The sequence below is a fragment of the Kryptolebias marmoratus genome, linkage group LG20 (genome assembly GCF_001649575.2).
Source record: "Kryptolebias marmoratus isolate JLee-2015 linkage group LG20, ASM164957v2, whole genome shotgun sequence".
Lineage (NCBI taxonomy): Eukaryota > Metazoa > Chordata > Actinopteri > Cyprinodontiformes > Rivulidae > Kryptolebias > Kryptolebias marmoratus.
In genome coordinates this window covers 16296292-16323083 of record NC_051449.1, presented here as the reverse complement: position 1 = coordinate 16323083, position 26792 = coordinate 16296292, and the positions used below count along the sequence as shown (strand labels likewise).

Below are 26792 nucleotides of genomic sequence, written 5' to 3'. Positions count from 1 at the left end.
CCCTGCCATAACAGAGCAGGATTTCTCCTTAATTTTTTTTTTACCTAAAATGTTGTAGGCAGGACTAATTTCTATGGCAATTAGATGGATAAACTGTATGCTGCGCGGTGTAGATAGTGGGTCCACTCCTTATACTTCAGACGGTGTAAGATCAAGATAGACATGACGATGAACAGGAAAAGTTTTACTCACAATGTGTGCCTGCATGGTTTTTATTACAGTTGAGTTTACAACCATGATGCTGTCCAAACAAACCTTCAAGAATATAACTCTAATAAATTTGAACATGTAAGACAAGTGAGTCCTTTTTTTTCTAATTTGCTTCCATTTACCCACAAATATACTCCACCAAGATAGTCGTGTTGACATAAATTGTTTTGGAAATACAATGTGATGAAATTTGCCAGTCTATGAGATCTTCTTTAATACATCCCACTTCATTTATTGTACAAACTTATTTGAATGGAAAAAAATACAGGAGCATCTAAACTTTTTCAAAGTAACAATCAAAAACTAAAGATGTTTTGAGAAAATCAGGAAAACCTTTTAGTGGAACTTATTTATTCCAGTTTTAGGATAAAGAGAATCAAACAATTAACTGGATTCTTCTGATGAGATCTGAACACGAGCACAAACATCAAGCAAACAGCAAAATGAATGAACATGGTCTGAATTACCTAAGACCATCCCTTTTACCAATTATGTTGAGGATTTTGTGTGTTAAATAGAGCTTTTAAACAGTTTTACTGGATGTTTGCAAACAAAACACTGTACTGTGTGCCAATCATGTCATTTTCCTCTTGAAGAAATAAAACCAAGAGCATTTTCCCACAATGCTGGTGCTTCATAAAACATGAAGTTGTATGACAGCTATTGAGAGAGAGGAAAAAAAACCCTCCTGGAACAAGAGACTTCATTCACAAGTTGTGTGATTTTTATGGCGTTTGAGTATAGAGGACTGGAAGCAATTTAAATCACCCCAAACTATATACTTATTATCTTTAAAATTACATCCAGTTAACAGTTTATTGGCACAGTAATAGCAAATGGAGCATAATACAGCTGTGGCAGCTGAGTTGTATTTCAGATAGTGATTAAGCGTCTTCCTTTTTGTCTCCTGCACTGACAGAACCATGTTTTACAATGGAAGCAGTCATGCAACACAGAAAGAAGCATATCCTGAACCAGATGAACTGGGGGGGTGGGGTGGGATTGTAGAGAAGAGCAAAGAGAGGGAAAATACTCCAGTGAACACATATACTGTATGCACCAACACACATTCTGTCCATAAAAGCAAACACCTCGGCTTAATTGGTCTTTTCGCCTCTTTTCTCCATCCAATAGTTTCATTACAGGCTGCTTGGGTATCTATCCACTCCTGTTACAGCTAGTTACAAGGGAACTGTCTGCTTTAATTGAAAGCTGCTCTTAAACACACACATAAACATGCGCAGACGGGCAGCAAAGCTTTAACAAATAACATCTGGACATTGCCGCCTTTCTTTCCATTGACTAAAAGAGATGATCAACACAACATCCGATCACAAAGTCTTCAGTTACAACCACTAGCAGACCGTCGTGTTTGGCCACATGGACGGGATTGTTGTATGATTCCTGAAAAAAAGATCTCATTTCATTTAAAGAGGTAATTGGTGGAAAGAGGTAATGCAAGGATGAAGAGGTTGAATGGCCAGAATGCGTCACTTTATCCTCCGTGAAAAAGCAAAAGGATCAGCCCTCGGACCTCCATGGACTTTCTCCTCATGTTGTGATTGAAACGCATGTTCCAAAGCCGCATTTGCGTCACGGCAGTTTAGTTCGCATCTTCGGAGGGGCGATACAATTTTTTTTTAGAATTCCACAAAAGTGCATCTGACCAACTGATAGCAGTTACCGTGAGAAGTGTTGCACGATTAACGCAAATTTATCCAAATATGACAAAATAGAATCCAACACTTTGAATAAGCTGGACACAATATGCAATAATACATCGACAAGTCTTAAATGACGCTTACTGTTAAACATATCAAACAACAATGTATTTACAATTCTATGTTTGCCCAATTAATCTGAAGTGAACTCCCCTCCCTTAAGGACAATTCACATGAACAATATCCTTAAGTGCTTCTGGTGAGCTTAAGGTGTCCATCAGATGTTTACCTCATAAACAGATATGTTTCCATGTCTACCAATTTGTCAGTTCACACCGACTTGCTCCAGATGTTTTACTTCCTTGCGTGCCTTGTAAAGCGTGATTCTGATACCATTTATTTCAAATCACGAAAATCCAACTTCCTAAAAACTTCCTTTTAAGTAAATCTAAATTGATCCATCACACACGAACAAAGTTTGTTATAACCTCAAAATGCGTGACTGCACCTTGCTTGTAAGACTATTTTAAACATGTAGGAAAATGACTTAATTTGTTTCAATGTAATCTTCACTGTGCCTTACCTTAAAAAGATAATGCTTTCACTTAGAATCTGCCTAGAGAAGCTTGTCTATCAAAACTCCTGAACTCAGCAAGGAGGGCATTAATCAGAGAAGCAACCAAGAAACCAAAGATAACCTTGACTGAAAAGCTTAGAATGCAACATTTTTCAGTCTTAACTGAAAAAGCTCCTTAGATGTGAAGTAAAATGTCTTCAAAAATCACACAGGACCAAATGTATTAAGACCATGAATGGCTGGTTGGCTGGCTAGATGAATAGATGGATATATAGGAAACTGATCAGAGTTTGGGGAAAGTTGGATGGCTCAAAATGCAAAGAAATATTTGAAAGAAACCTGTTTGAGTCTTCCAGAGACTTGAGACAAGAATGGAGGTTCATCTTCCAGCAGGACAATGAGTCTAAACACACTGCTGAAGCAACCTTTGAGGGTTTAAGGAGAAAGGTAAATGTCCTGGAATGCTCCAGTCAAAGCCCAGACCTCAATCTAATTAAAAATCTCTGCTATGATTTACAGATTGCTGTACACAGATGGTGCCGAACCAGCTTGAAGAGCTGGATCAGGTTCACACTGAAGAATGGACGAAAAGCCCAGTAGCGAGATGTGCTAAACTCAAAGAGAGTGGCTGTTGTATTTGATGCAGAAAGTGGCTCTACAGAGTATTGACTTTCAGGGGTGAATATTTCTGTGTGTTTAATTTGATTTGATTTTTTTGTTTGTTTGTTTCACCAGTAGAAAAACATTTTGCACTTTCAAAGTTCTGAGCTAGAACTGACTTTCATCAAATTGTGCATACTTTATCGATAACTTAAAACTTTACTGGCCAGATGAAATGAGCATGCAGGATGGATGTAGCCCTGGGACTAGTTGATAATCAAATGATCTACCGGTTCAGTTCAACTTCTGGAATATAAAATAATAATTTGAAAAAGGCCAGGCTGCATTTTTATTAATAGTTTCAGCAAAGGTACTATTTTATGACAGGTTTAACAAATGAATTCTAAGGAAACTGGCCTTTCTTGAATACATAATGATGTTAAAATGAGCAAAGTGATCATTTGAACACCCTGTACCTTGTCATTAATCCCAGGCAGACTGAACGCATATCTTCCTGTGTACTAAGTCATTCTCACAGCCAAGTAAAAAGCAGAGAAACTCAAACTCTGATGGGAAATCATTCTTTGAAGATGAGACATCGTGTCTTTGACCTCGGTAAAACACAGAACTCCTCAAGACGAAAGCCAAATATATCTTCCAACACAGTACAAAGAAAACATTTTTATATTGCACAGTTGGTAAAGTTACCTGGTATTATATAGCATAATTTGAGCTTGTTTAGCCACAACATTTTCAATTTACAAGCTGTTATGTCTTTTACTCTCTCTGTAAAAGACTGCTTTAAGATTTTAGACAAATGAAATGAAAATAAAAGCCTTCCTACAAATGTAGTTTTTATGAGTTTTTTGAATTTTATGTTAAATTTTTATGGGTTTTTATGAAGTTCGTTAACAATAAAGACAAACTATGTTAATTCTCTTGTTACTTAACAAAGTAACACAATCTAGCTACTTTAATAATTAATAGTGGGGTTGCTTGAAGCGCAGCATGAATAAAGCAATTTTCATTCAAAGCAAGAACTTAAACAAAGCTAGGGTTTGCATTTTTTTCCTTTCTTTTTTTACCTCAAGGCGGCTGCTTTTACCTGGGACTAATGCCTTGTTTTGAAAATTAAAAATGTAACATTTTACAATCAGTAATTTACTTCAGCTCCACAGAAACGAAGCCCTGACTTTTGATGAATAAAGCCCAGTGGAGTAAAGTGAAAGCAGGTGGCAGGTCATGCAGCTCAAAGGAAGCGTCTGGTGCAAAAAGGAGCTCAGCCTGGTTTAGATTTGACCCGAGCACATGTTCGGGTCTACCCAGTCGTCTGTGTGGATTTAAGCGTGCAGGATGTAAATAAGTGAGTTTATTGATGGGATTCTGAGGACCACTGACCCTTGAGCAAACCTTGCCCTCGTCGAGTGATTAAAGCGATTACATCATTGGATGGCTTCCAGCTCAAGGGGCTGTTTGCTTTCCCTTTGAGATCGGTCCAGCTGAGGGGTGCCCTGACTAAAAGCAGACTTCCAAACTGATGGCTCCACACATCTGCAGAGGACCCTGCATGTTCGTGAGTGAACGTCTGCGCTTACACTATGATCTCACCTTGTGTGCCTGAAGCTTGTTAAGGGAGAAATTACTGCACAAACAAGCTGTTGTCGGCTTCAGATCCAGCCGAGTCCTGGACGCTATAATCTTCAGCTGTATCTTTGTAGACTAATCTAACATTACTTAACCACAAACAAGGAAGAAATATACAAATGCAACCGTGCAGCTGTCAACAAGTATAAGCTTTGTGAATAAACAACGGAGCTCTAAGGATGTTCTGAAAGAAACATCTGTTTCTGATGAGCCTTCACAGAAAGTGAAGGGAAGAAATTTGGTCTTAGATTAATTTATTTATTTATTTTTTGGTTTCAAACACAGATGAGCGGTAGTGTCTGTTCAGATCCTTTCCAGTAAATGAATGCTCTGATTTCACAGTCCTTCTGGAATTTCTCAGTTGGTGGATTACCTTCGGGAACAAAATATGATTTCTATCGTTCGAGTCCCATCAAAAAAAGTTTCCAAGCGCAGTGGCACCACTTTGAAAACAAAACCATTCATACTGGATTTACAAACAAAAACCTTGTTTCATCATTTGGTTAACTGGCTTGTTTTATAGCCATTTAAAAAAACCCATGTTAAATTCATCCAGAGATTCATAACTTTATATTTTCTAATCCACTAGAATGAGTTGACATGCTTCAGTGGTCACTTCCTGTCTGATGTAGGTCCTGTATATTTAAGATGGCCTAAACAGCGTATGTCATGTTGGTGCTGAGGTTGCTGAGAGTACAAGACTGCCAGGAGTTGAGTAAACTTTTGACTGACTAGACGTGCTGATCAGGCGGACTGATACAATCAGCAGCCTCAGCGCCAACAACATGATATACGACACAAATACATTTGTGTCATAACATGGATGCTGTCTGATTGAAAAAAACAGAAACAAACTAATTGAACAATGTCATGCAAATGATTAGAAGTTTAATATCAGCTAATGTAGCATTCTGTCACACTGGTATGACATTTTTGGCAAAGAGACATTTCATAAGCCTGAAAACCAACATAAATGGGGCCTGTGTTCAGTTAACTGTTGGCTTAGCCTGAAGTAAGATTTCTGCACGATTCTTCACACTCTGTGTTTTGTGACTGATATCACGGCTGATAAGGTATAACTATTGATAATTATTTGAAAGAACATCACTTCAAAAACACCCTGACTATTCCTTTAAGGCAAACTAGCTTCTAAAGGGCATTATTTAAATGTGCTCAGTGGTGATTTAAATTGCTAAAGTGCTTGCTGTAGGAGCCAATTCCTCTATTTGTTGTGGATTTTGGCTTTTGTAACTTTGCAAAATGTGTACATGCAAGACAAGTTACAAAACACCCTGAAGGTGAAACGAAAAGCTGCAAACTATGTTATAACCTCAATAACATTTCTCTTTATCTTGTTCTTTTATGCTAAATTGTAGAAATACAGTGATGAAACTCTGCATTAACAAACAACATTCACCTAACTCAGGAATAATGTGGTCATTTCAGTTATACAGCATAAAATGTAAGGCTCATTGCATTCACCAGAAGTAGCTAGCAAGCAAATGTATCCATATATTCTCATTGATGGATTTACTCTGTCACTTATCTGCAACAGAGATTCCATTCAATCTATATTACCACACTGCAGGTACATCAATTCCAGTTAAAGTGTCATTAAAGATAGTGCAAAGATGCCGCAATGCATCCATCATAGCTCTTAGTCTATTATGTTGTAAAATATGTCATAAAGATCGCATTCACCTGTGCAGCTGAGGTTTTTGCCACACTTTCATAAGCAGGTGCTATTGGAAAACTACTTTAACGACCTAAGAGTGCCTACTGAGCACCCTATGCTTCAACCAGATATGGATATGGAAGCGTAGGCCGGCGGTGTCGTCTGTGAGTTTTACATCCCGCAAATGCTGTTTGAACCTTGATTTACCCTACCTTGATGCCTCCTGGTAAAAAAAACAAAAAACAAACAATAAACGAAGAAAAGATAACTGAGGAGAATGTGGTTTAAAAAGGAGAAAGAGGTCAAAAAAAGTGTATTTTCTCACTTAGAAGTCTGGAAGGAAAGTGGTGAAAAGAGGCAAGAATAAGGAAAAAAAAAAGAGTGTTTTGTGAAACTAGATGAATTGATTAGAGATATGAATTTCAGGACGAGAAAGGAGAGTAAAGGGGGGATGAAAGCTTGACAGAGTGGTGAAGGGGAGGCACCCAAAGAGGATTATCTGCAAAGAACCAAACATGAGCCCATGTGAGACTGATTCTCTTAGATGACAGAAAACAGACAGCTGAAATCAAAACCACTGTGTCCGGAGGGCTTTCTAAATCTTTCCATCTTTTTAAACCCCCTCAGTTTCCTTCTCTTCTCTCTTGCTACCTAATTCATCATCGACACTCAGCCACCTCTGCCAGTATACATTGTAATCAATCAATAACTCAACACACACACACAAAAAAAGGGACAACGTAATAAGTTGCTTCCTGCTTCATGTTATATTTCTATCCCTGTTTGATGTAACTGAACTATACAAAAAAATAAAGGTTTTGGAAAAGCTTTCACTCGGTGCAATTAGAGCTGCACTGTTCAGCTGCACACATCGGAGGGTCTAAATGGTGTTGAGAGGGAGCTGCTAAAAGTTTTGACAGCCTCAATACCCTGCAGCAATGGAATGTTACTCTGGTAAACAGTGTAATTCTCTGACCTGTTACACTCTTGTTGTCTTTTGGGTGTGAAAGACATGAGGAGGTTCAAATGTATTAGGGAGTTGAACTTTCTCTGAATGGATTGTTTTGCTCCTGAAGTGAAATGAATCTCTTCCAGTGGGTGAAAGAGTTTAGATAACCCATAGCAAACTTGCATTTATATTAACAGGTTGTCTTTACTCCATCTTCTGTCTGCACAAACAAGAATGTACTGCTTCCCTTTCAAACCATAGTTGGTGTGATGTAGTTCAATATCACATAACAAACATATTTTGCATCTGATGATAATGATTTATTTTATTGCGTCATAATTTGTGACAACCTACAGGCTTTAGCATTTTTTAACCTGCTGAGCAGCAGCTACTGTGTGCAGCAGTCCAGTGTGTGTTAAAAGGCTGGATTTTTGGTCATACAGAAGTCCTGCTGCATGAAATGTGTTCCAACTTCACTTCTGTTTCGCTGCATTTAGAAGACTGTAAACCACACTGATTGGTACAAATGCAATTGTGGATTAGGACAGACCACATTAGAACTGAACAAAAAGCATACAATGACAAAAAATATGCAATGCACCGCAGAGTTTTTGGCAAGAAAATATAACTGAATGGAGGTTTTCAGCGGACCAAGTGGTTAAGATGCAAACATGATGCACATTTGGACCTTTATAAAAATACTACCATCTATATATGCTATATATGTAATGTGCTTTTTATTTCTTACAGTATTTTATTTGAACCTTTATTTTATTTTCTCCTGTTTGCCTTTCATTAGTTTATCACGGTTAGGTGCCTGGGTGGGTGTGTGTGTTTGTTTGTTGCTGATGTAAAATGTTGAAAGTTTAATAAAGAGTTGAAAAAGACTGACTACCATTCATCCATTTACTTCACCTTCTTTTTCCATACAGGATCACAGGAAGCTGATGCTTCTCTCCAGTGTCATTGGGCCACGTAGAGACAAACAACTTTTCACTCTCTCTCTCACACACCAAGCGGCAACTTAGAATTTTTGGTCTGCTGGTTGAAACTGGAGTATGCAGAGAAAACCCACACATGCACAGGGAGAACATGCAAACTCCACACAGAAAGGCACTCCAAAAACAAAACAAAACAAAAGACTTACTGAGAGATTTGCACCTTTCTTTGACTGCTTTAAAAAAAACTGCAAATACATGACTATATATAAAGTCATAGGCTTGTTTTTCTGAATTTTCCTATTGTTTAAGAGCTCTCAACACAAAGGTGGACCTTCAATGCTAACCCTATATTCACCATTTTACCACCCATATAGAAAACGCACGCCTGTTCTCTCCATTCTCAAAGAACAGTATTGATTAAGACTCCTTCCAGCTCTGATAAATATATTTTATTCTCTCATTACACTACAACAAAATTCGCTCCTCACAGGGAGCCGTAACAGTCTGCATTATAGATTGGGTCATTACTGCCAGAATAAACTAGCCCCGTTTTGCCAGCTTCAACTAATTAAGGGCCAGCCAAGAATCAGTGCTCTCTGTCATGGGTTGTTACACCCCCCCATCCTGCTGCTCCCGTGGCTCGTTATACCACTTCCTGTTTTTAGAGCAAACATGAGGGAAAACATACCTTAATGGGTAAATCCATATGGAATAAACAGTAACATACAAAACTACCTTTAAATAAGTTTTACTGTAGGACACAGCATTGGGATTTATTCAAATGTGGTGGTATGTCAGTGACTGTTGAGGACCCAGATTTAGTCAGATCAGTCATACTGCCATTACCTGCAGTGTTTATTGGTAACTAATCGCATGCCTCATTAAAGCAATTACAGTACCGTGATAAATAAAATACCATGGCTGCATCGTTTATTTTGAAGTGAAAGTCATGTACTGAGGGCTTTTTACAGTTACAGATGTACACCATCTTGTGGTGGCCTTTAAGATTACATACTATTCAGCTTAAAATACCATACAAAGGACCCTGATATATGATGTTGCATTCAGAGGTTTATATAGGTGTTTTTGTTTTCTGTAAGGTTGATGTTTTTTATGTAGATATTTATTAGTTTTATTAAATAGCTTAATGAAGTTTAGAGGCTACTCTTACATTAAAGAGTTTTAAGTTCTTACATTGGTAGCAGTATCATTAGGAGATGATATTGGATCATCTTTTGTTGAAGACTGAACACACACTTTCTGGTGAAAAGTACAGTCCTGAGGACCAAGGTTTTTTCCATTTAGCTGAAACAATTACAAAAATCAGGCTTTTCTGTCCAAATGGTGTTGGCAAGTTGGCTAGGGTTTTGTTTGCATCAAAGTAAATAATCCAAAACAGCTTATCAGACAAACCAAAAGATATTTAACTTTACATCAAGAGACCGCCTCAATTGGAAACACAAAGTAAGGCATGTTTGGAAGAAGTCATTTTTAAAAAATTGCAAAAAAAAAAAAAGAGAAATACAGTTTTTACAAATGTGTCAATTATTACCAAACATGTGCATGATGCATGTTACATAAAGATGTTAAACTATCACTGGTTGCTTGGCAACTGTTGGTCTATGTCTGCATTTTCAAACCGGAGGGTGTTATTCATGGCCAAACTCTTGAATGAGGCAGTTCTGAGCAGACATACCTGTCTCGAGTTTAGAGTGGTCGGTCCTTTCTGTCACCTTCTCCTGGCTGATGAGGTAATCGACAATCCGCACACCTATTGGAGGCTCCGTGTGGTTCCACTCCATGATAACCAATGAGCTGCTGGGCTCATAGGTGTAGGACAGCTTCAGCCTGGCAACAGCACAACAAACAGAAGATGTCAACAAAAATGGCTTCATTACTGTAATTGACAGCAAACATCAGCTTTCATGATCTGCAAAACTGCAACCCAATGCAAACACACTCTGCTTTATTACAAACACTTCTGTCTAAAAAACTATATATAGTCATTAATCAGCTAAGGTCTGAATCATTCATGAGCAGATGTCTGCAGCTACTGTCTGAAGCACCAAGAACTTTGTGTACACAGGTTTTTGTGCCAACCAGTCAATATATAGCAGCTCATTTAATTGATTAGCACAGCCGTACCAGACAGGAGAAATAAGCCATTGATCGCTGTTATGTTTGGTCACAATTAAATATTGAGCATCTATGGCGGCTGATGGCATGTTACCAGAGTCCACACTGGCAGCAGGAGATTGATTTCTGCCGATAACATGACAGATGGCATTTATCACAACCCTTCTGAGTGGGCTGAACTAAGAGAAGGCAATATTAGTTTTTACTAACATGGGTTGGGGAAGCGGGGCGCAGGTGGGCAGTCCATCTGTACCAAATGCACTGGAGTCGCATCGACACCAGTCATCAATAACGTCGCCTTTGCCTGAGCACCACAGCATGCTCATCATGGCCTCTTGAAGTGCCTGCACACACAGAAAGACACACATACAGAGATTTGAGCAGGCATGCAAATATAATGTTTTTAACTGAAACGCTGATTATTATTACATAACCATTTCCTACTTAATTTTCATATTTATTCATTGCTTGCCACTGACAACGACAATGTTTTTGCCCAAAAGTGTTGTCTGTTTGTCTATTTATGTGTGTGTGTTTTTAATTTTTTGGTAAGATCTTTGCTTAAAACTTGACAATAACTATTTGGAGTCAACGTTATCCTCTAGTAAAATATCTCATGAACATTTGGACAGATTTTAATGAAACTTTAAGGAAATAATAATTGGATGTACCTTTACAACTAATTATCCTTTGGAGTCAATCCAAATCAAGATGGTTACCACAGCTAATCGACATTAGCCAACACAGAAATGGCAATAACTCAGTCAGTTTTACAGATATTGGGATCAAACTTGATGTGGTAGTAGCTGAGCTTGGGTTGACGTTCAGCTTCTTACCAGGTAAAGAAAACTCTAAAATATATTATGCAAGCATGAATGATTTCCAAAATAGATTAAAGTCTGGAACAGATTCTAAAAATTGACCTCTAATCCATCAACTCTAGTAGTTACATAAACATTTCAACACAAGCAAAGTAAGTCAGAGCTGTTAATGAAATAAGAAGCTTTTGGGATGGGATTTAGGCATAAAAGAAAGAAAGAATGAAAGAATGTGTATGTAGATTCTAGTATATTCTAGTTGTTGCCTGTGTTTTGTCTGCACAGTCAAGCACCAGCAACCTCCAAAGCCTCTGTCAATACCAGCTGCTGGTTCGGACTGACTGAGCATGCGGATGAAAGCTCTGAGACGTGGACAGAACCGTATCGACCCTTTCTTCCTGCCGGAGGAGTCGAGGTGTTATCGATGTACAATATTGATGGAGTCAAATAAGTCTTTGCACAGTACAGCAGATCACGGCATGGCTCGCTCGCCGCAGAGAAAGCTCTGATACCCTGAAAGGAAAATACTTCCTTGTAAAGTTCCCTGTGTCCGTGACTTGTTTAATGATGACGCCACGATGGTTTTGGATCTCACACAGATACCATCGTGCCGATACTGAGGGCTTCATAGCAGGGTGCCAGTTAATAGACTCAGTGTTGTTTAATGATCACACAGCCATATGCATGCCGGGATTATTAGCTGCTGTCTTCAGGCAGCGTTACAGCTGCGATGCAAAAATGGTGGTAAAGTTTTTTCCACATCAAAGTGAAAATTTTGACTACACACAGTCTAACTGCTGATATTGGAAAATAACTTTGTGCTTATCTTACACTCTATAGCTAAATATATAAGTGAGAGGTTGGTTTTCAAACAGTAGGCCTAAATTGTTACTGCCTGTTGCCAAGGTGATAATATTTTTGCCTATATCTACATGTGTTTGCTTGTGTGTGTGTTTGTTTGTCTGTAACATTACCAAAATATCTGATGAACCACTGGACGATTTTCAAAATATAATCACTAGATATACATTTACAAGTGAATAATCAAGATGGTGTCTATAGCTAAATAACTTTATCAAACACAAAATGACCTTAACTCAGTCTGTTCTACAGCTAGTGAGCTAAGTTTGGTGTGGTAGTAGCTGAGAGTCATTAACAACACATCAAGTGCTAACAATTCAACTAAGATCTTGCATTTATTGCAGTTATTTACAAAGGTGGGCATCAAAATGTATTCATTCAAGAAATGCCTGGCCTTTCATTTCCTACCATTTGTACATCAAGGAAAAGCACAAAACCAAATCTCCACACCTGATAGGTCTCGTTGTTGGACACCAGTTCATAAATGGGAGCCGCTTTGGTGATCTTCAGGAGAACAGGTTCAGACTGCTGCCGGCCTTGCGCCACCCTCGGGCTCATGTGGCACAGGTGGCAGGAGCGGGGGCACTGGCCCTGGCTGTTGCAGTCCATCCTGACACCGGCCGCCATGCGCTTGGCACCTGTGTCCAGGAGGCTGGCGATGTACGCCGGATAGGTCAGCGTCCTGGGCTCCTTGTCGCGCTCCTCCGACTCCTCTGAAGGTGAGTTACCTGTGTAGAAGAATAAAAAGGGTGACAACTTTACTGCATATTTTACACACACACATAAATCAGGAATCAGAAATGTACAGAATGAGAGCAAAAACATTTAAAAGTTTCATTATTAAACCTGTAATGGAAGTCTAAAATGACAATATTTTTATTATTAATGATCACAACCATCAATATATAAGAGTCACATGTTTCTAGTTATGAGAAAAAGAAGTGAGGAGATGAAAAAGCAGAAGTGAGAGAATATTTTTCTTCCATAGCAGCGTGGCAAAACTGCAAAGCATGAATATGTTCCTATTATCTTTCTTTTGGAGCTGTTTTTTTTTTTTTTTTCCCTCTCTGCCTTTCAGGCGAAGCTCAGGAGCAGGAGTGTAAATAATTGGAGCTCTGTGTTGTATCTGTGCTAAACAATGAAACGTTTACACTGTGCTGATGTGACTGCTTTATTGATTTTCTGTGTTCAGGTGATGGAGTTTTATTAAAAATCCAACAACAACATCAGAGCGAGATGAAGTTCAAACTATAGGAAGATAAAACCTGGATCTGCTCTTTAATGATAGAAAACCATGTGGGATATATTAGAAGAACATGACATTTAGGTTTCTTTCATCTGTTTATTAATAGAGGTCTTCTTATCATTCCACCCAGAGGAACGGGATGAACTTCAGAGTTCGGGTGACAGCCTGACTTCTCAGAGAAAAACTTCTGGTTGTCTGAATTTGTGAGCACAACTTCCGTAGCCTGTCTGTTTCCTGCATAAAAGCAACTCTGATCACAAATTTACATATTTTGGTCTCCCAAAGCAAATAAAACAAGGTTAAAATACTGAATACTGAGACTAAATTAGTGCAGATGGCATTTTCTCTGATGTTAATGAATGAATAAATGCTTCGATTTAGGAAAAGAGAAATTTATTGCTCTGAAAGGAAAGCACAAACTAAAGCGTACATGATAAGAGATGTATGTTTGACGAATATTTCATATGTAAGATTAAACTTTAACATATGTTTCTTAACTTTGTTAGAAATGTACAACAAATGCTTGCAAAATTTTCTTGAATATATATTTTGTGTGACATTAAGTACACAATGCTTCTCATTTCTTTTGCAGCACTTTGAGCTGCATTTTTGCATGAAAAAAAGCTAAATAAGAACTTCACATATTAAGTTTTTTAGTCTTCCAGGTATGCATTTTGGGAGACTGTCTAGATATTACCCAGCCTCAGATAGCTTAAATGGAGAACTCCTTTTTTGTCCGCCTTAAAAGAGTCACACTATATTCATTTATTCTTTAAAAACGATACATGAACAACATATCTGTCTTTGACTTAATGTCAAAATAGCTAATAAAACAAAAACTTGATTTATCATAAAATCCATCCACACGTGAGTGTCTGCATACAAACTGCGAGTGTATTTAGTTTGCTACAATGTGGTCTGGTTGCCCTTATGACCCTTTTTGATAGTTTGTCTGCCAAGAAAGGCAAAAATAAACCCTTTGTATTTGAAGCAGTTTGTTTTCGACATGATTTTTGCCACCAAACGCATTTCACTCAAAAGGTTCATAAATATGTTAAATGAAAATGAACAGTGTTGAAAAAAAGAACTCAAGGGAATCCAGATGAACTGAGTGTTAAAGTAGCAGGTGAAACTGTTATTATATGTATGATAGCAAGTTATAGAAAGTAAAAAGGCTGGATTTGCCTAATTAAAAACAAAACAAACAAGACATGCATGCTTAATTCAGAACATTAGTGAGGGTCAAACTATTAATTCATCTATGTAGGTTTTAACCACGATAAAAATAATAAATACTGAACACCATAATTATTTAAAATACACTGCGACCTTATATGTACATAAAAACAGACCAGTCTCCAAAAATTCCAGATTCATTCACAACAAATGTATTGTAAAACAGACAACACATGTTCACCACAGAATAAAGCAGACAAAATCATTTTCAAACACATGAAGCAGATAAAGACCAATGACACCTTCTCATCAAGTAGTAGAGACCAAATCCACAGTGACACAAAAGTGAAAATGGATATAAACACAAGTTAAAGACTGCTCTAAGAGTTAGTGAGCAAGTGTGCGCTAACAGGCTCATTATCGCCATTTAAAAAAATGTAAACACCTGTGTATTTGTTACTTGGTGCTGTTGCCTCCAGATGAGCACGTTCACCGGCGAAACAGAAAAGTCTGTATGAAATGATTAAAAGACATGCAGGAAATGAAAATGAATGCAGAAACAATAATCAGACCACTGCAGAAGGCTGCGGAGACAAACTAACAATCACACCCAGCTATGTTTCAGCGAAGGGAAATGAAATGAATCTCCCATAGAAGCATCCATGGAACCCTCACCATATTATACTATAGACAAACAACACCAACACTGGGAAATATACCATTCATATGTGGGAAAATAAAAGTCTTTGTTGCCGTTATCTCTGCCTTCAGATCAGAACATCCCACATCCAATATTATTGTTTAATGAAATTCACCTAAAATCTCTGTAGCTCTTTTTACACAAGTCTGAGAGGTAAGACCTTGCTGATCAGAGCATGCGGTACGACTGCAGATACAGTAAATAAGGTCTGACCGAGGCACAGGAGGATGATGGCCAAACCAAATCATCTCATAGATGATCCAACATCATGATTCCTGATAGAGAGTTTTGCTTTTTTCATTTGCAATATTAAAATAAATAATAAAAAAACACTTAATTCACTTGAGAAGAAAATTAGGCTTTTGTTTGTAGCTTGTGGTAGAGGTTTGGTAGAAGTAAATCAAATAGAAACACAATTAAAACAGAAACAGAAATTTGCTTCCAGAAAAGGGAAATCTCTACATTCCGACGTGCGGATGTCTGAAAGTTGCCAAGAATGTCTCTGTCCTTGCACTCCTGACCAGCCAAACTTTAATTCACCCCTGTCAAGGCGGCTCACTTCCTGCTAATCAGCTCTCATCATTCTGTCTTCACTTGCCACCTTTTTGGCAGATGGAAATTAAATGTGGCAGTTATATTAGGCCAGGCGGGGGGCTTTTAGGGCAAGGAAAATTGGCAATGATTAGCTCAGTTTAGTTTTGGTTTAGTCCGGCACTGTTCGCTGTCAGCTGAGACCACTGGGGGATATTAAAATGGATGAGCAGCCCAGCCTTGAGACACCTGATGGCCAAACATATGTGGCGTATCATCTTGTGTAGTTTCTTCAAACTTTTTAACATAGAAACAAAACATACAGCACATATTTAATAAAGATGTCATATAATAAAAAAAGTAGTGTAGTTGCAAAGCCAACTCCAGCAGAAGAGTGCATTTAAAATAATTCATATTACTCTGAAGGGTTTGTTTTCTGCTGTAAACATGGCTTTAAAAGTGACAAAGTTGATGTCTTTTGCCTCAATATTAACTTTCACATGTTTTGCTAGTGAGGCTAATATGAGCAAAAAAAAATGTCTTTGGATAGCTTTTCAAAAATACTTAAACAACGCAACTTTGCATCGTAAACTATATTTAAGATATAGTTTAGTGGTCTAATTGACAGACATTATGATGCACTGAGTTTAGTACTTTGATTGAAGCGTTAGTTTTTAAAACTACATGTCATCTGGGTGAGAAAAAGGCAACTTTAGTGTTTTTTGCAACAATACATGGCTGCTTTTCAGTCGCAAGAAAACCCTAACCTAAAGCATGCTCTGCTTCATCGTCTAATGTGATCTAAATTAGACGATATTCTGAAAAAAAGAACATTGTGCAACACTGATAAAGACTTGCCACCATAAAGGTTTAAAGGGACAATTTACAATGATGGGAAACCAAGAGTGGAGTGGGGTCATTTTCTCATAGACCTCTGAACTTTAAAACTACTCTCCAGTGATAAAGTTGCCCCCTTTTTGCCATTTTATGTTTTATTTTATATGCCACCTGTACTGCATTGTCATAATCTTTGTTGCAGGCAATCATTGTCCCGGTTGTACCAATGACCCTGAAGACCCTTTGACTTTTACTGTAATTTTTCTTTTTCCAGAGAAAGTCTGCCATTTCTGAATTTTACTTGGATTGGCTGAATAGAATTGATAGAATTTGAAAGAGAAATTCATATCCCCCTTGACCTTTTTGTCCGGCCACTTTCAGGCTTTTCACAGAATTTTCTGCTGGTGTACTGAATGCAGCCTAAAGTGGCTACAATTTGAAACCACTTTCGAAAAAAAAAATAATGCCCCTTGTTCTATCTCAGGACAACCCAGCCTCGGCAGAAAGTGACTGTGTGTGGTACCCTGGATGGCTACATACATCACAGGTAAGGTTTTAGATTTCTCAAAATTGGACACATCTGGCGATGTATTCTTCCCTTCAACACAGAAACAAAGTGACACCGCAGAACACGCCGTAAAAAGGCTTTGCAGATAATTTAGGTCACATGAAGCTCCCTCACGTAGTAACCCCGAGGGAAGCTGGTGGAGAGCCGAACACTTTGAGATGACATCTGCAAAAAGGGTGTCAACGTTTCTCTGAAAGGCTGCTGCTCATTCATGAATATGAATTTGTGAGAGAAAGCTTGTCTGATACGAGACAATGCGCAGATGCGTTACCTGAGATGTGGCATTTCTATGCCAAATTGACTTGCTCTTGACAATCATACCCAGATTCACAGACGTTACAATGTTGACATAATTAATAGGAAAAAAAAACCTGAATGTCTGACCTTTAAATGCACATTTCTAAAAAAAAGTGGATGAATAACTTGTACCTGAAAGTGAAAAGTTAAAGTTAAGGGGAGGAGGTGTATTAGATTGAGAAGAGTAGGGAGACTTGTTTTCTTTACATGGGTAACCGTGTTAAGCTGAACTATGGGCTGTAAACGAGTTTTCCAGCTGATGCTCGTAATATCGTTCTGTATCACACAAAAAGAAAACTAGACTGCTCCATGATCTTTTCAAACTTTTCCAAATCTATTTTTCTTTGAGTCTTTGTCAATTTTCCCTCTGCATCTGCTTTAAACAATATGTTCCAGTCACACCTTTTTTTTTTCCTTAAACAATACAAATTCAGGAGGGAAGATGCAAGATTTCCATTGCTGCATCGCCCAACTGAAACAATACAATGGAAGACATCTCTCGCTTTTTGCAGTGCTCCCGCTGCCTTGGCGTGCCTACAATCTCTCACGTCTTTGTTCTCATTTTTGATGTACTCCTTTTTTTCATCTGGCAAACTTTAGCTGTCTTAAAAACTAAAAGGTGCATTCACACACCTATCTGAGCGACTAAACTGCTGTCAGCTTCAAACCCACACAAGCCGAACACACACGGCTTTGGCTTTTGACAAGCTGTTTATTGGTTTGAAGACAAATCGTCAGGAAAAATGCACACACAGAGAAATGTAAGCACACACAAATATATATACACACATAGCTCATTAAAAGTAATCTGCTTCTGACAGAGTCAGATGTCTCACAGAGAAGTGATGACAGCACAATAAGCACCTCCGTGTTCGTTTCCTCTGCTTAGAACTTCCAGTAATACAATTTTGAATCCAATTTTTGCAAGGCTAGCTAATTTGATCCAGTTTTTACCACAAAAGGTTGAGCACAGAGAGTGTTTGGCTGCATAAATACATTAAAGTAGTTATGGCGACCAGAGAATATTTTAATTTTTTTCAGTAGGTTTGAATGTTAGGTTTTCCTTTTCAGGTTGCAGAGGTAAGAGGTCCAAGAAGGAACAACTTGTAGTTCATTTCAGCCACATGAATCCAGTGTATCTTGTCCTTTAGGTCATGATCCATACCTCATAACCACAGATGAGAGTTGGAACGTAGATGGACCAGTCAATTGAGAGCTATGCCCTTTGGCTGCATTTAGCTCCATCCTCATTGTGACAGACCAGAGCAACACCCTAAATACTGTGAGCCATGCCCTGATCCCCAAAAAATGTATGAATGGATATATAGACAAATGGAATAAATAGATGGGTATTAGACTATTAGCTTTAGCAATAATGTTGGCTTTGCAAGTAGGTTTAAAGGCACACAGTGCAACTGTTAATATGCAAAATTTTAAGAAGCTGAACACTGAGCAGCATTGTAGTTCCCTACATCATTTGTGGCTTTATTGACTCATTTGCTACACTGGGGTTTTAGAAATGGAAACAAAATTAGAGAAAAAAATTGACAAAACAAACAAACAAAACCTTTTTCTCTCAGGCACTGAGAAGGCAGCAGGCTACTGGTACAATAAATTGCATTCCTTTATTTTTTTGTCACGTGGCCCAAACCATGGCTTTGGATGAGCACAAATGTTGTTCAGTATGCATTATATATCATCTATTTTATCATTTTCTTGAGTTTCAGTTCAAATTTGGTTGAAACGTAATTAAAAGTCTACATTAATGATCTGGATGTTTATGATAGTAAATTTTATTCCTTACAAATAGGGGTGACAACACTGAATTTGTTGCCCACCCTGAGTCTGAAAACGGTAAACCAGCAAAGTCTAGCAACAGTGCAGTGGTGACAAAAATATTTTAATATGTTTATCTCAACAAAGACCTTAGAAATGGCCTGAAAAACAATCTTTCATGCCACATTAGACCGAATAAGCTTCACCAAACCGCAGACGCCGACCAAACTTGCACCATGAGCAACTATTTGTGTTTATCTGTGCGTGCATGTGTGTGGGTATGAAGTTGGGAATTTGGGGGCTGCTTTGACCCGTGCAGTATCAGGCCAAATGACTCATCATTTCTGTGGTACACAACAGATGGAGCTCGGAGCTATTCAGACTCGCATAATACCACTCTATCCTTCCTCCCACACTCTCAAATGAGATGTATCTCCCGTTCATTTGCCACTGACTGACTCGAGTCAGTCCTTCTGTTTACAAAAATACGCTTTAGAAGTTTGTGTAATTTTATGAGAGGAGGGAAGATAGAGGAACATGGGGCGAGAGAGATATAAAGAGATCTTCAGCATGTAAGCCTCATATGTTGTTTGTGTGAATATATTACTGCTATTTGGAGTGAAAACCTTCATTTCCTGCCTCTCGCAGGCCTGCAGAGCCTCATTATATTGCATTTCATCAGACCTCTTTGTGAAACATTGACTCATTTAATCTCCATTCATCTTTGTGATCAAAGCACCATGACTTCAGCTCCTGACACCATCAGCCTTATTTTTAACAGCAGTTTTAAAACTAAACACCTTTCTTGACGCCTCGGAGGCTCCTGCATCTCTAAGTCTGAACCCGTCTCTCCTCCGCCCGAACATTTAATCCGACTCCAGTGAGCTCACTTATAGACAAGTACCTGTCAGTAACCACTAGATGGTGATAGTGGATCACCCATTCGGCCGGAAGCTTTGGGGTGGAGGACACACTGAAGTACAAGCTCCACTGTTCGGCAGACAAAAAGAGGGCAAATCATAGCTAACCTTTTAAATGTGCTTGGCTGAGATGAACATTACATGGTTATGGAATATAATCATGAGCTCTCACTGATCTGAGAATGCTGGAAATTAAGGCAGGCACTGGCTTAGTAAATGGGAAAGCAGTGAGATGGAAAACCGTATTAAAAAGGGGAGACTTTTTCGGACAGATCTCGCCAATTGTATGAAGAGAAATGATAAACAGAATTAGAGGCGGCGTGGGGGGGGAGCTGAACGAGACGCAGATAAACAACGCAACTGTGCTGCGTGTCAGGCCTCCGTAATACGTTCTCAACTCCAAGCCTGCACCGGCAGAGCGCTTTTAAACAAATCTGTGTGACAGACGAATCTTCTCAGGTGCGCAGTGCAGTTTTGCCGTGCCTGTGTGCAGAAAATGCGTGCACACAAAGACAAGACACCTTCCCGGGCACATACAGGCAGCTCGTACCTGATAATTCACAGCAGCAGAGCAAAACTCAGCCAGCATCCAGATGAAGCACATTGTAAATAAACAAGCGTGAGATTCTCTTTGGGCTGCAAGGCTGAGCTCCTCCATCATTGCTTCTGCTTGGAGGTTGTGAAGAAAAAGGAAGGAACAAGAGCTTGTTTTTTTTTTTGTCTAAGTGAAAAAAGGGACAACTTACAATGACAGAGAGGAATGTGTGTAAGCATCACTTAAATGTTTTACAGTGTAACATAACTTGAAACAGCGGCGCAGGGAACTACTTCAATCAGCACCACCTCAAAAGGCTCAAGAAACAAGATGGCTTTATAAAACAAAACAAAACAAAAACATACATCTCTGAAGAAATGTGTGCAACCAATTAGATTTTATCTCGCAAATTCACAACTCAGAGCAATAATGTCCACAGAGACCGAGCTGCGACAAAAATAAGATGATTTATAGGTTAGACAGGGCATCATTAACCTGAAGTCCTCAGCCTGAAGTTTGATCTCCATATGGCCACAACCACCGAACCAAACCTGAGCAAGACATTAAATCCTCGCTGCCAGCGTCCTGACCTGGAAAAATACATTTTCTTTCTACAGCAATTCAGTTTGCTAAATGACTGTGCTAACAGCTCATTAACCTGAATTTCTTGCCATCCTCTCATTAAAAAAAAAGGCAAGCTGAAGGAACAAATTATAGTAGTTTTCTTGTCATTTACAAATCTGTTTACTGGTGCAGTGCAGACACATGACATCAACAAAAAAAAAAGTTTTTCAGACTTTGAATAGTGATTTTTAAAATGAAGAACCACACTGATAGAAGATAGCTGATCATTTTAACCGTTAAGATGTAAATTAATTAGCTTGCAGACCAGCAGTTTTAAAGTACACCTAAGTAAAGAGATTATCAACCTCAGGCATGCCGCAGTATTAAACTCCTTTTCTTTTAGCTGTACAGTGTTTTCAACAGTTTCCATTAGGGTTCTCTCAAGGGTGCGCCACACTTGGCCGAGGCTTTATGTGTGAACGGCGCTGACTGATGTGTTGCACCCCATCAGGAGGTCCGGTGAGTTCGCTGCAGGCCAGAGAAGTTAAGTGATCTTCTGAACTCACCGCAGTGCCACCTGAACTGATGGTTCAATACTCAAAGTGAGGTTGATGCTGTTGAACAGTTGTGAATAAACTTCACAGAAGAAAACCATCTAACCGAACAACAGAAAGGTCTTAAATTTGTTTGCTAAAATCTGTTTTATTTTCACCTTAACTCGAACCCTTTAAACACTTTCTTAAAAAAGCACTAAAACTTTGCATGGACATCTGCTTCAAGTCCAGCCGGTTTTGCTATTATGCACAAGAACCATGGGATTTAAAATGGGAGTTTGTGCCTTTTGCTCTCAAAAAGCACAACTACATAAACCGAGATAGACGTTTGCCAAAGTTTCTGTCAGGCGGGGGAACGGGAAAAGAGGCAAACCCAGAGTGCAGACTCGTATCGTTAAGGAACTGATTTATTAAAAATAAAAGATAAACAAAAACAAAAGGCTAATGTGGCAGCAAACAATACCAAAAACAAAACACTAACTAACATAAGCAAACATAAGCAGACCTGAGGCGAGGCGAGGCGAGGCGAGGCGAGGCGAGGCGAGACGAGGCGAGGCGAGACGAGACCCGACCCAAACAGGGCATGGGGGGACGAGGCATGACGACAAGGCAGAGGACAATAGAAGAATGAACCAGCGAAGTGTGGAGGAGATGACCGGGTTTTTAAACAGAGGGGGTGATTGGAAAGTGGGCACAGGTGAAGTAATTAACAAGACTTGCGGCAGGTGTAGATGGGCGTGCCAGGAAGGTGAAAGCGTGACTGGGGAGGAGTGAATAGTGACAGCACCGAGAACAAGAACACAACAAAACCTAAACAAAAAGGAAGACACCTGAAACACAACTAAAAACAGAAAACATGAAGACAAACAAAGACAATAAACTAAAACACAAAAAACCCAAATCCTGACAGTTTCCAACTGTCTGTTTATCAGATTTGATCAAACTATAGCCCCTTTTACAAAACTGCCTTTGGCTGTTCATCTATCAAGCCGGTCATGTCCTGCAGAATGTGAGCTTTCATAAATGAAGCTGTCATTGAGGAACAATAAGAGGCGCAGAGTAAAACTCAGGGGCACTGTCATGGAGAACTACACATACAGTAAAATATGTGTTAGACATCTGCTTTTCTAAATCCCACAATTGGTCGCACAGATGTCTGTGATCACTACACCCCATCCTCAAGCCGCAATTCTGGCTTTCATGTATTGACAGCTGAGTTACTGCCTCGCTTGGTGGCTAAGAGGCATAAGAGCAGCGAGTTGACATCAACACCTCCACCACTTTTCTTACATATGGGAAATGAGTCACAATGAGGAATTATTCAATGTTGAGTTATCTTTATTTTCAATTTCTCTATTGTTAAAGCATCAAAATGATAGATAGTGATTTATCACCTGGTCTGGCAACAAGCTAGTTTTGTTAGAAATGCCCGCTAGAAAACTCGATTTTTATTGGAATGATGTCACAGGAATTTCAGACACATATTTAAAAAGGGAAATTCCCAACCTTCACAATGACCACAGACATTACACAAAGCGATGTCCCGGTGCTATGGCAGCCAGCAGAGAGAAAAGGTCAATTACAAATGAAATTATAAGAATTATTATTTAGCATTGTTTCTGAAGACATGTCTGTTAAAATTTCAGTTAAAAGGTAGATTAGGAAGATTATTTGCTATTTTAGCATCCGTGATCACTAAATGGAGTCTTTATGGACTAATTCTTATCCAAGTCTCAATTATGGCGAAAATCAATATTTTCACTTCTTTTGCACTGCAGGCTTGCTCATTCTAACTCATTTTGCCAGCATGGGTCAAATATACCTCACAAGATGTGAAAGAGGCTTAAAGGAGGGCCTGATGTCTTTGTAGTGACCACAGTTTGAAACTTCACAGAAACAAATGCAGAAAGCTTTTTACTTTATTTTGTTTTTTGTCTTTCAGAGTTTCGTAGAGAAATTCTCTAAAGATATGTCAGGGATTTTAGTACTGCAAAACAAGTAAAAACAAGAACTTGATTCAGGAAAGATCAGCAAGTAAAAGCAATGGTTGCCCTCAATTTAGCTCCACATCCCGTATTTACTGAAAAACTTTGCCTGCTTTGCTGTATAGCTGGTCCAGCATCATTATACATCATACGAACCTGGTATCACAGAACCATTACCTGCAAATGTATCTGTCAAAATGACTTCCAAGGTTATCACGAATTCGAAAATTCCCTTCAGATGTTCACTCACCAGGTCAAGGAAATGTGCAGTAATTATGTCATCACGGGGAAAATAGCCATCCCATTTTCTAAGTAATGCCGACTTTTGGTGAAATAACACTATGTGGTGGAAGAATAGTAAAAAAGATTTAAAAAAAATAAAAAAAAGACTGTCGCTTTGGCCATGATGTTTTGAGCCGAGTTGCCTCCAGACTTCTAATTCTACAGCTATTTAAATTATGTGCACACACAGAAATACCGAAGGTCAGGAAAAATGTTTCACACACATTTTTTTCTCGACTTACCTAAAAAAGATGGCATTTAAAAAAAAGAGAAGATGAAAACTGACGGAAAAGATTCTTCAAATATATGTGTGAAGGGGATTTTTTTTTTTTAGCATGGCTGAAGGAAAGAACTGTAGGGAGAAAACCTTCCTCCATCAGACGTGGATTAACGGATAAAGTAGACGCAAGATATCTGGGATTACATCATAGTCAGGAAACCACTCAAAGTAAAGCTCTCCTGAAGTTCAATATTTCTTTAACGTGACAACACATCTGCAGCTGTACGGTGCTCCTTTTTATAGCCGAGCCTTGTGGGGCAAAGCCCTTCAGTCTGCTCATCCAACCCGTCAACATAACCACATTCAAACACGCACACGGAAGTTATCGCCAACAGTATCTGACAGGGCTCACTAAGCCTTGATGAAAGCTTTATGTCTGAAGCAGTATGTGGCTCATGGAGTGCTGTTTGTCTAAGTGCTGATTAGAGCTGCTGACCGCGACCTGACAGTCCCATTAGTGACATCTCGTTCATGGATGCTGAGGGGCCCCCGCAACAGTGGCTGTCTGTCTGCCAGCATGCTTCTCTGCATGTTCTCTGTTCGCGTTCATCACCTTCACTTATTCTGCCTGATTTCTCCCTCTTCACACTTACTTCCTCTGGGGTGTTTTTTCAAGTGAGCATAGAAACATAACCACCACGCCTGATGTCTCTTCCCAACCCCTTTTTGTTTTCTGTAAATAGATCACTAATAATCAGTTTATGCATGGAAAGTTGCTGAACGGCTTAATTAGATGTAATCAAGATTTCACATGGAAGAAGGCTGTTTTTTGCAGGTGATATTTGGTGTTTGTGTAACCACAGTCTATATTGTCGGAAGTCAGCATTTCTGAGTTTCAAGTGGGTAAAATCAACTCGAATGCCCCCTGAAGTCAGAATTCTGACTCGGAAAGTCAGAGTGCCTGACCAACCCTGAGCTCAAAATCCAATAAGGCTGCCCTCCCCATAGGAAGTTGGGATAGGTGCAGTAATAAACATTTTATTTTCACTTCTATTGGTTTGTATTCCAACAAACCAATCACACACATAATACTTTAAAACCTCTATTAGAAAACCCATTTGAATACTGAATGCTGAAAAATATGGTTTGCTTGTATTGCTATTAATAGTTGGCGTGGTTACTGCACAACAGTGAGTAAATCCTGATGATTTTTGAGTTACAACTGGAACGTGATTAAGATCTCAGTTCTGACGTCTGAGGTTCACTGAACACAGTGACAACCTGGTAAAAATTACTAAAAACGTTCGGATTAAACTTCTTAAATGGTTAATAGTAATCTGAACTACCTGGAATGGTCACTGACAGTTCATGGTAAGTAAGAAAAAAAATATTTTTTATATATATATTTTTTTTTCTGAAAGTAATATGTGGTTTTGATAAAGTAGCAACAACTAAAGCTGACGCTCATCGCAAACTCTAAAACCAGTCATCTTCAGGGAGGACAACCATGCGCCTCAACACATTGTGGGGTTGGCTCAGGAGGGCAGACAAAGAAATACAAAAGCACTAGGCACTAAAATGAAAGAGAAGAAGAAAAGAACACCTCCACCACTGTATCCATCATTGTATTTCACGAACAAAAAGCAAGTCTTGCAATCAGGGCCATGAGCATGTACGTAACTGTCCAAACTGAATGTAATTATTTGAGATTGTGGGCAGCGTGGATAAATAGGTGCACGCAGCACGAGTGCGTGCTTAAACATGATCCAACACCCACGTTACTGTAGAAGTGTAAATAACACAGAGTCTGGGGTTTAATTTCTCTATCAAACCTCATCCTCGTCTTGTCTCTTTGCCTTTGTCTTGAGTATCTCTCCTTATCTGCCCTGTCTGCTGTCAGCCCACAGCACTGTGGGTTTGCTGGGAGATCTTAAGAGCCAAGAGTGATTTATTACTTTTTCCTCCTGCATGCTTCATCATCAAATATTACACCACTGGAGCTTTTTTTTTTTTTTTTTTTCATAGATCTGTGAATCGTTGGAGGCTATAATTCAGAGCACTGTGAGCTTGCTTGCGACTAAAGACTAGTGTAATGTGGTGTAGCGAAATGTCTCCGAGCTGATGGCGGTCTCATATCTGTTTCTGTTGCATCTCGGTATGAAAGAACACCTGGGGGGGTTTAATGAACCTCAGATCCAGGAGAGAGAGAGAGAGAGAGAGAGAGAGAGAGAGAGAGAGAGAGAGAGAGAGAGAGATAACTGAATAAGGTGTAATGATGTTAAAAACTGCTGGTGGTTCAGAAATAACATGAAGCATGACTGGGAAAAGCCAGGTCTGGGGTTAGTGAATCACCGCTGCCTGAGAACTTAAAGCCTTGAATTTGGGTCAAAAACAACACAAGCGCTCCACTGAGACTGAATGGTTTTCTGTTCTGACTTTACCAATCAGAAATGTTGGACAGTATGGTTTTATTTGGGATTTAATGTAAGGCTTGTAATTTTACTCCTGCTTTCACTGCATTTACTGGGG

At 39.0% G+C, this 26792-nt stretch overlaps 1 protein-coding gene across 3 annotated transcripts in view; it reads right to left on the bottom strand.

Annotated features, from left to right (window-relative positions):
* Positions 1-26792, bottom strand: part of astn1 (astrotactin 1) — a 300003-nt gene that overhangs the window by 26387 nt on the left and 246824 nt on the right. For all 3 annotated transcript variants that reach the window (XM_017420879.3, XM_017420880.3, XM_017420882.3), the window contains 3 exons: positions 12523-12800; positions 10604-10737; positions 9954-10105 (listed from right to left, as the gene is read on the bottom strand). In XM_017420879.3, coding sequence (XP_017276368.1) covers positions 9954-10105; positions 10604-10737; positions 12523-12800 — 564 coding nt within the window. The remainder of the gene's footprint in view (positions 1-9953; positions 10106-10603; positions 10738-12522; positions 12801-26792) is intronic.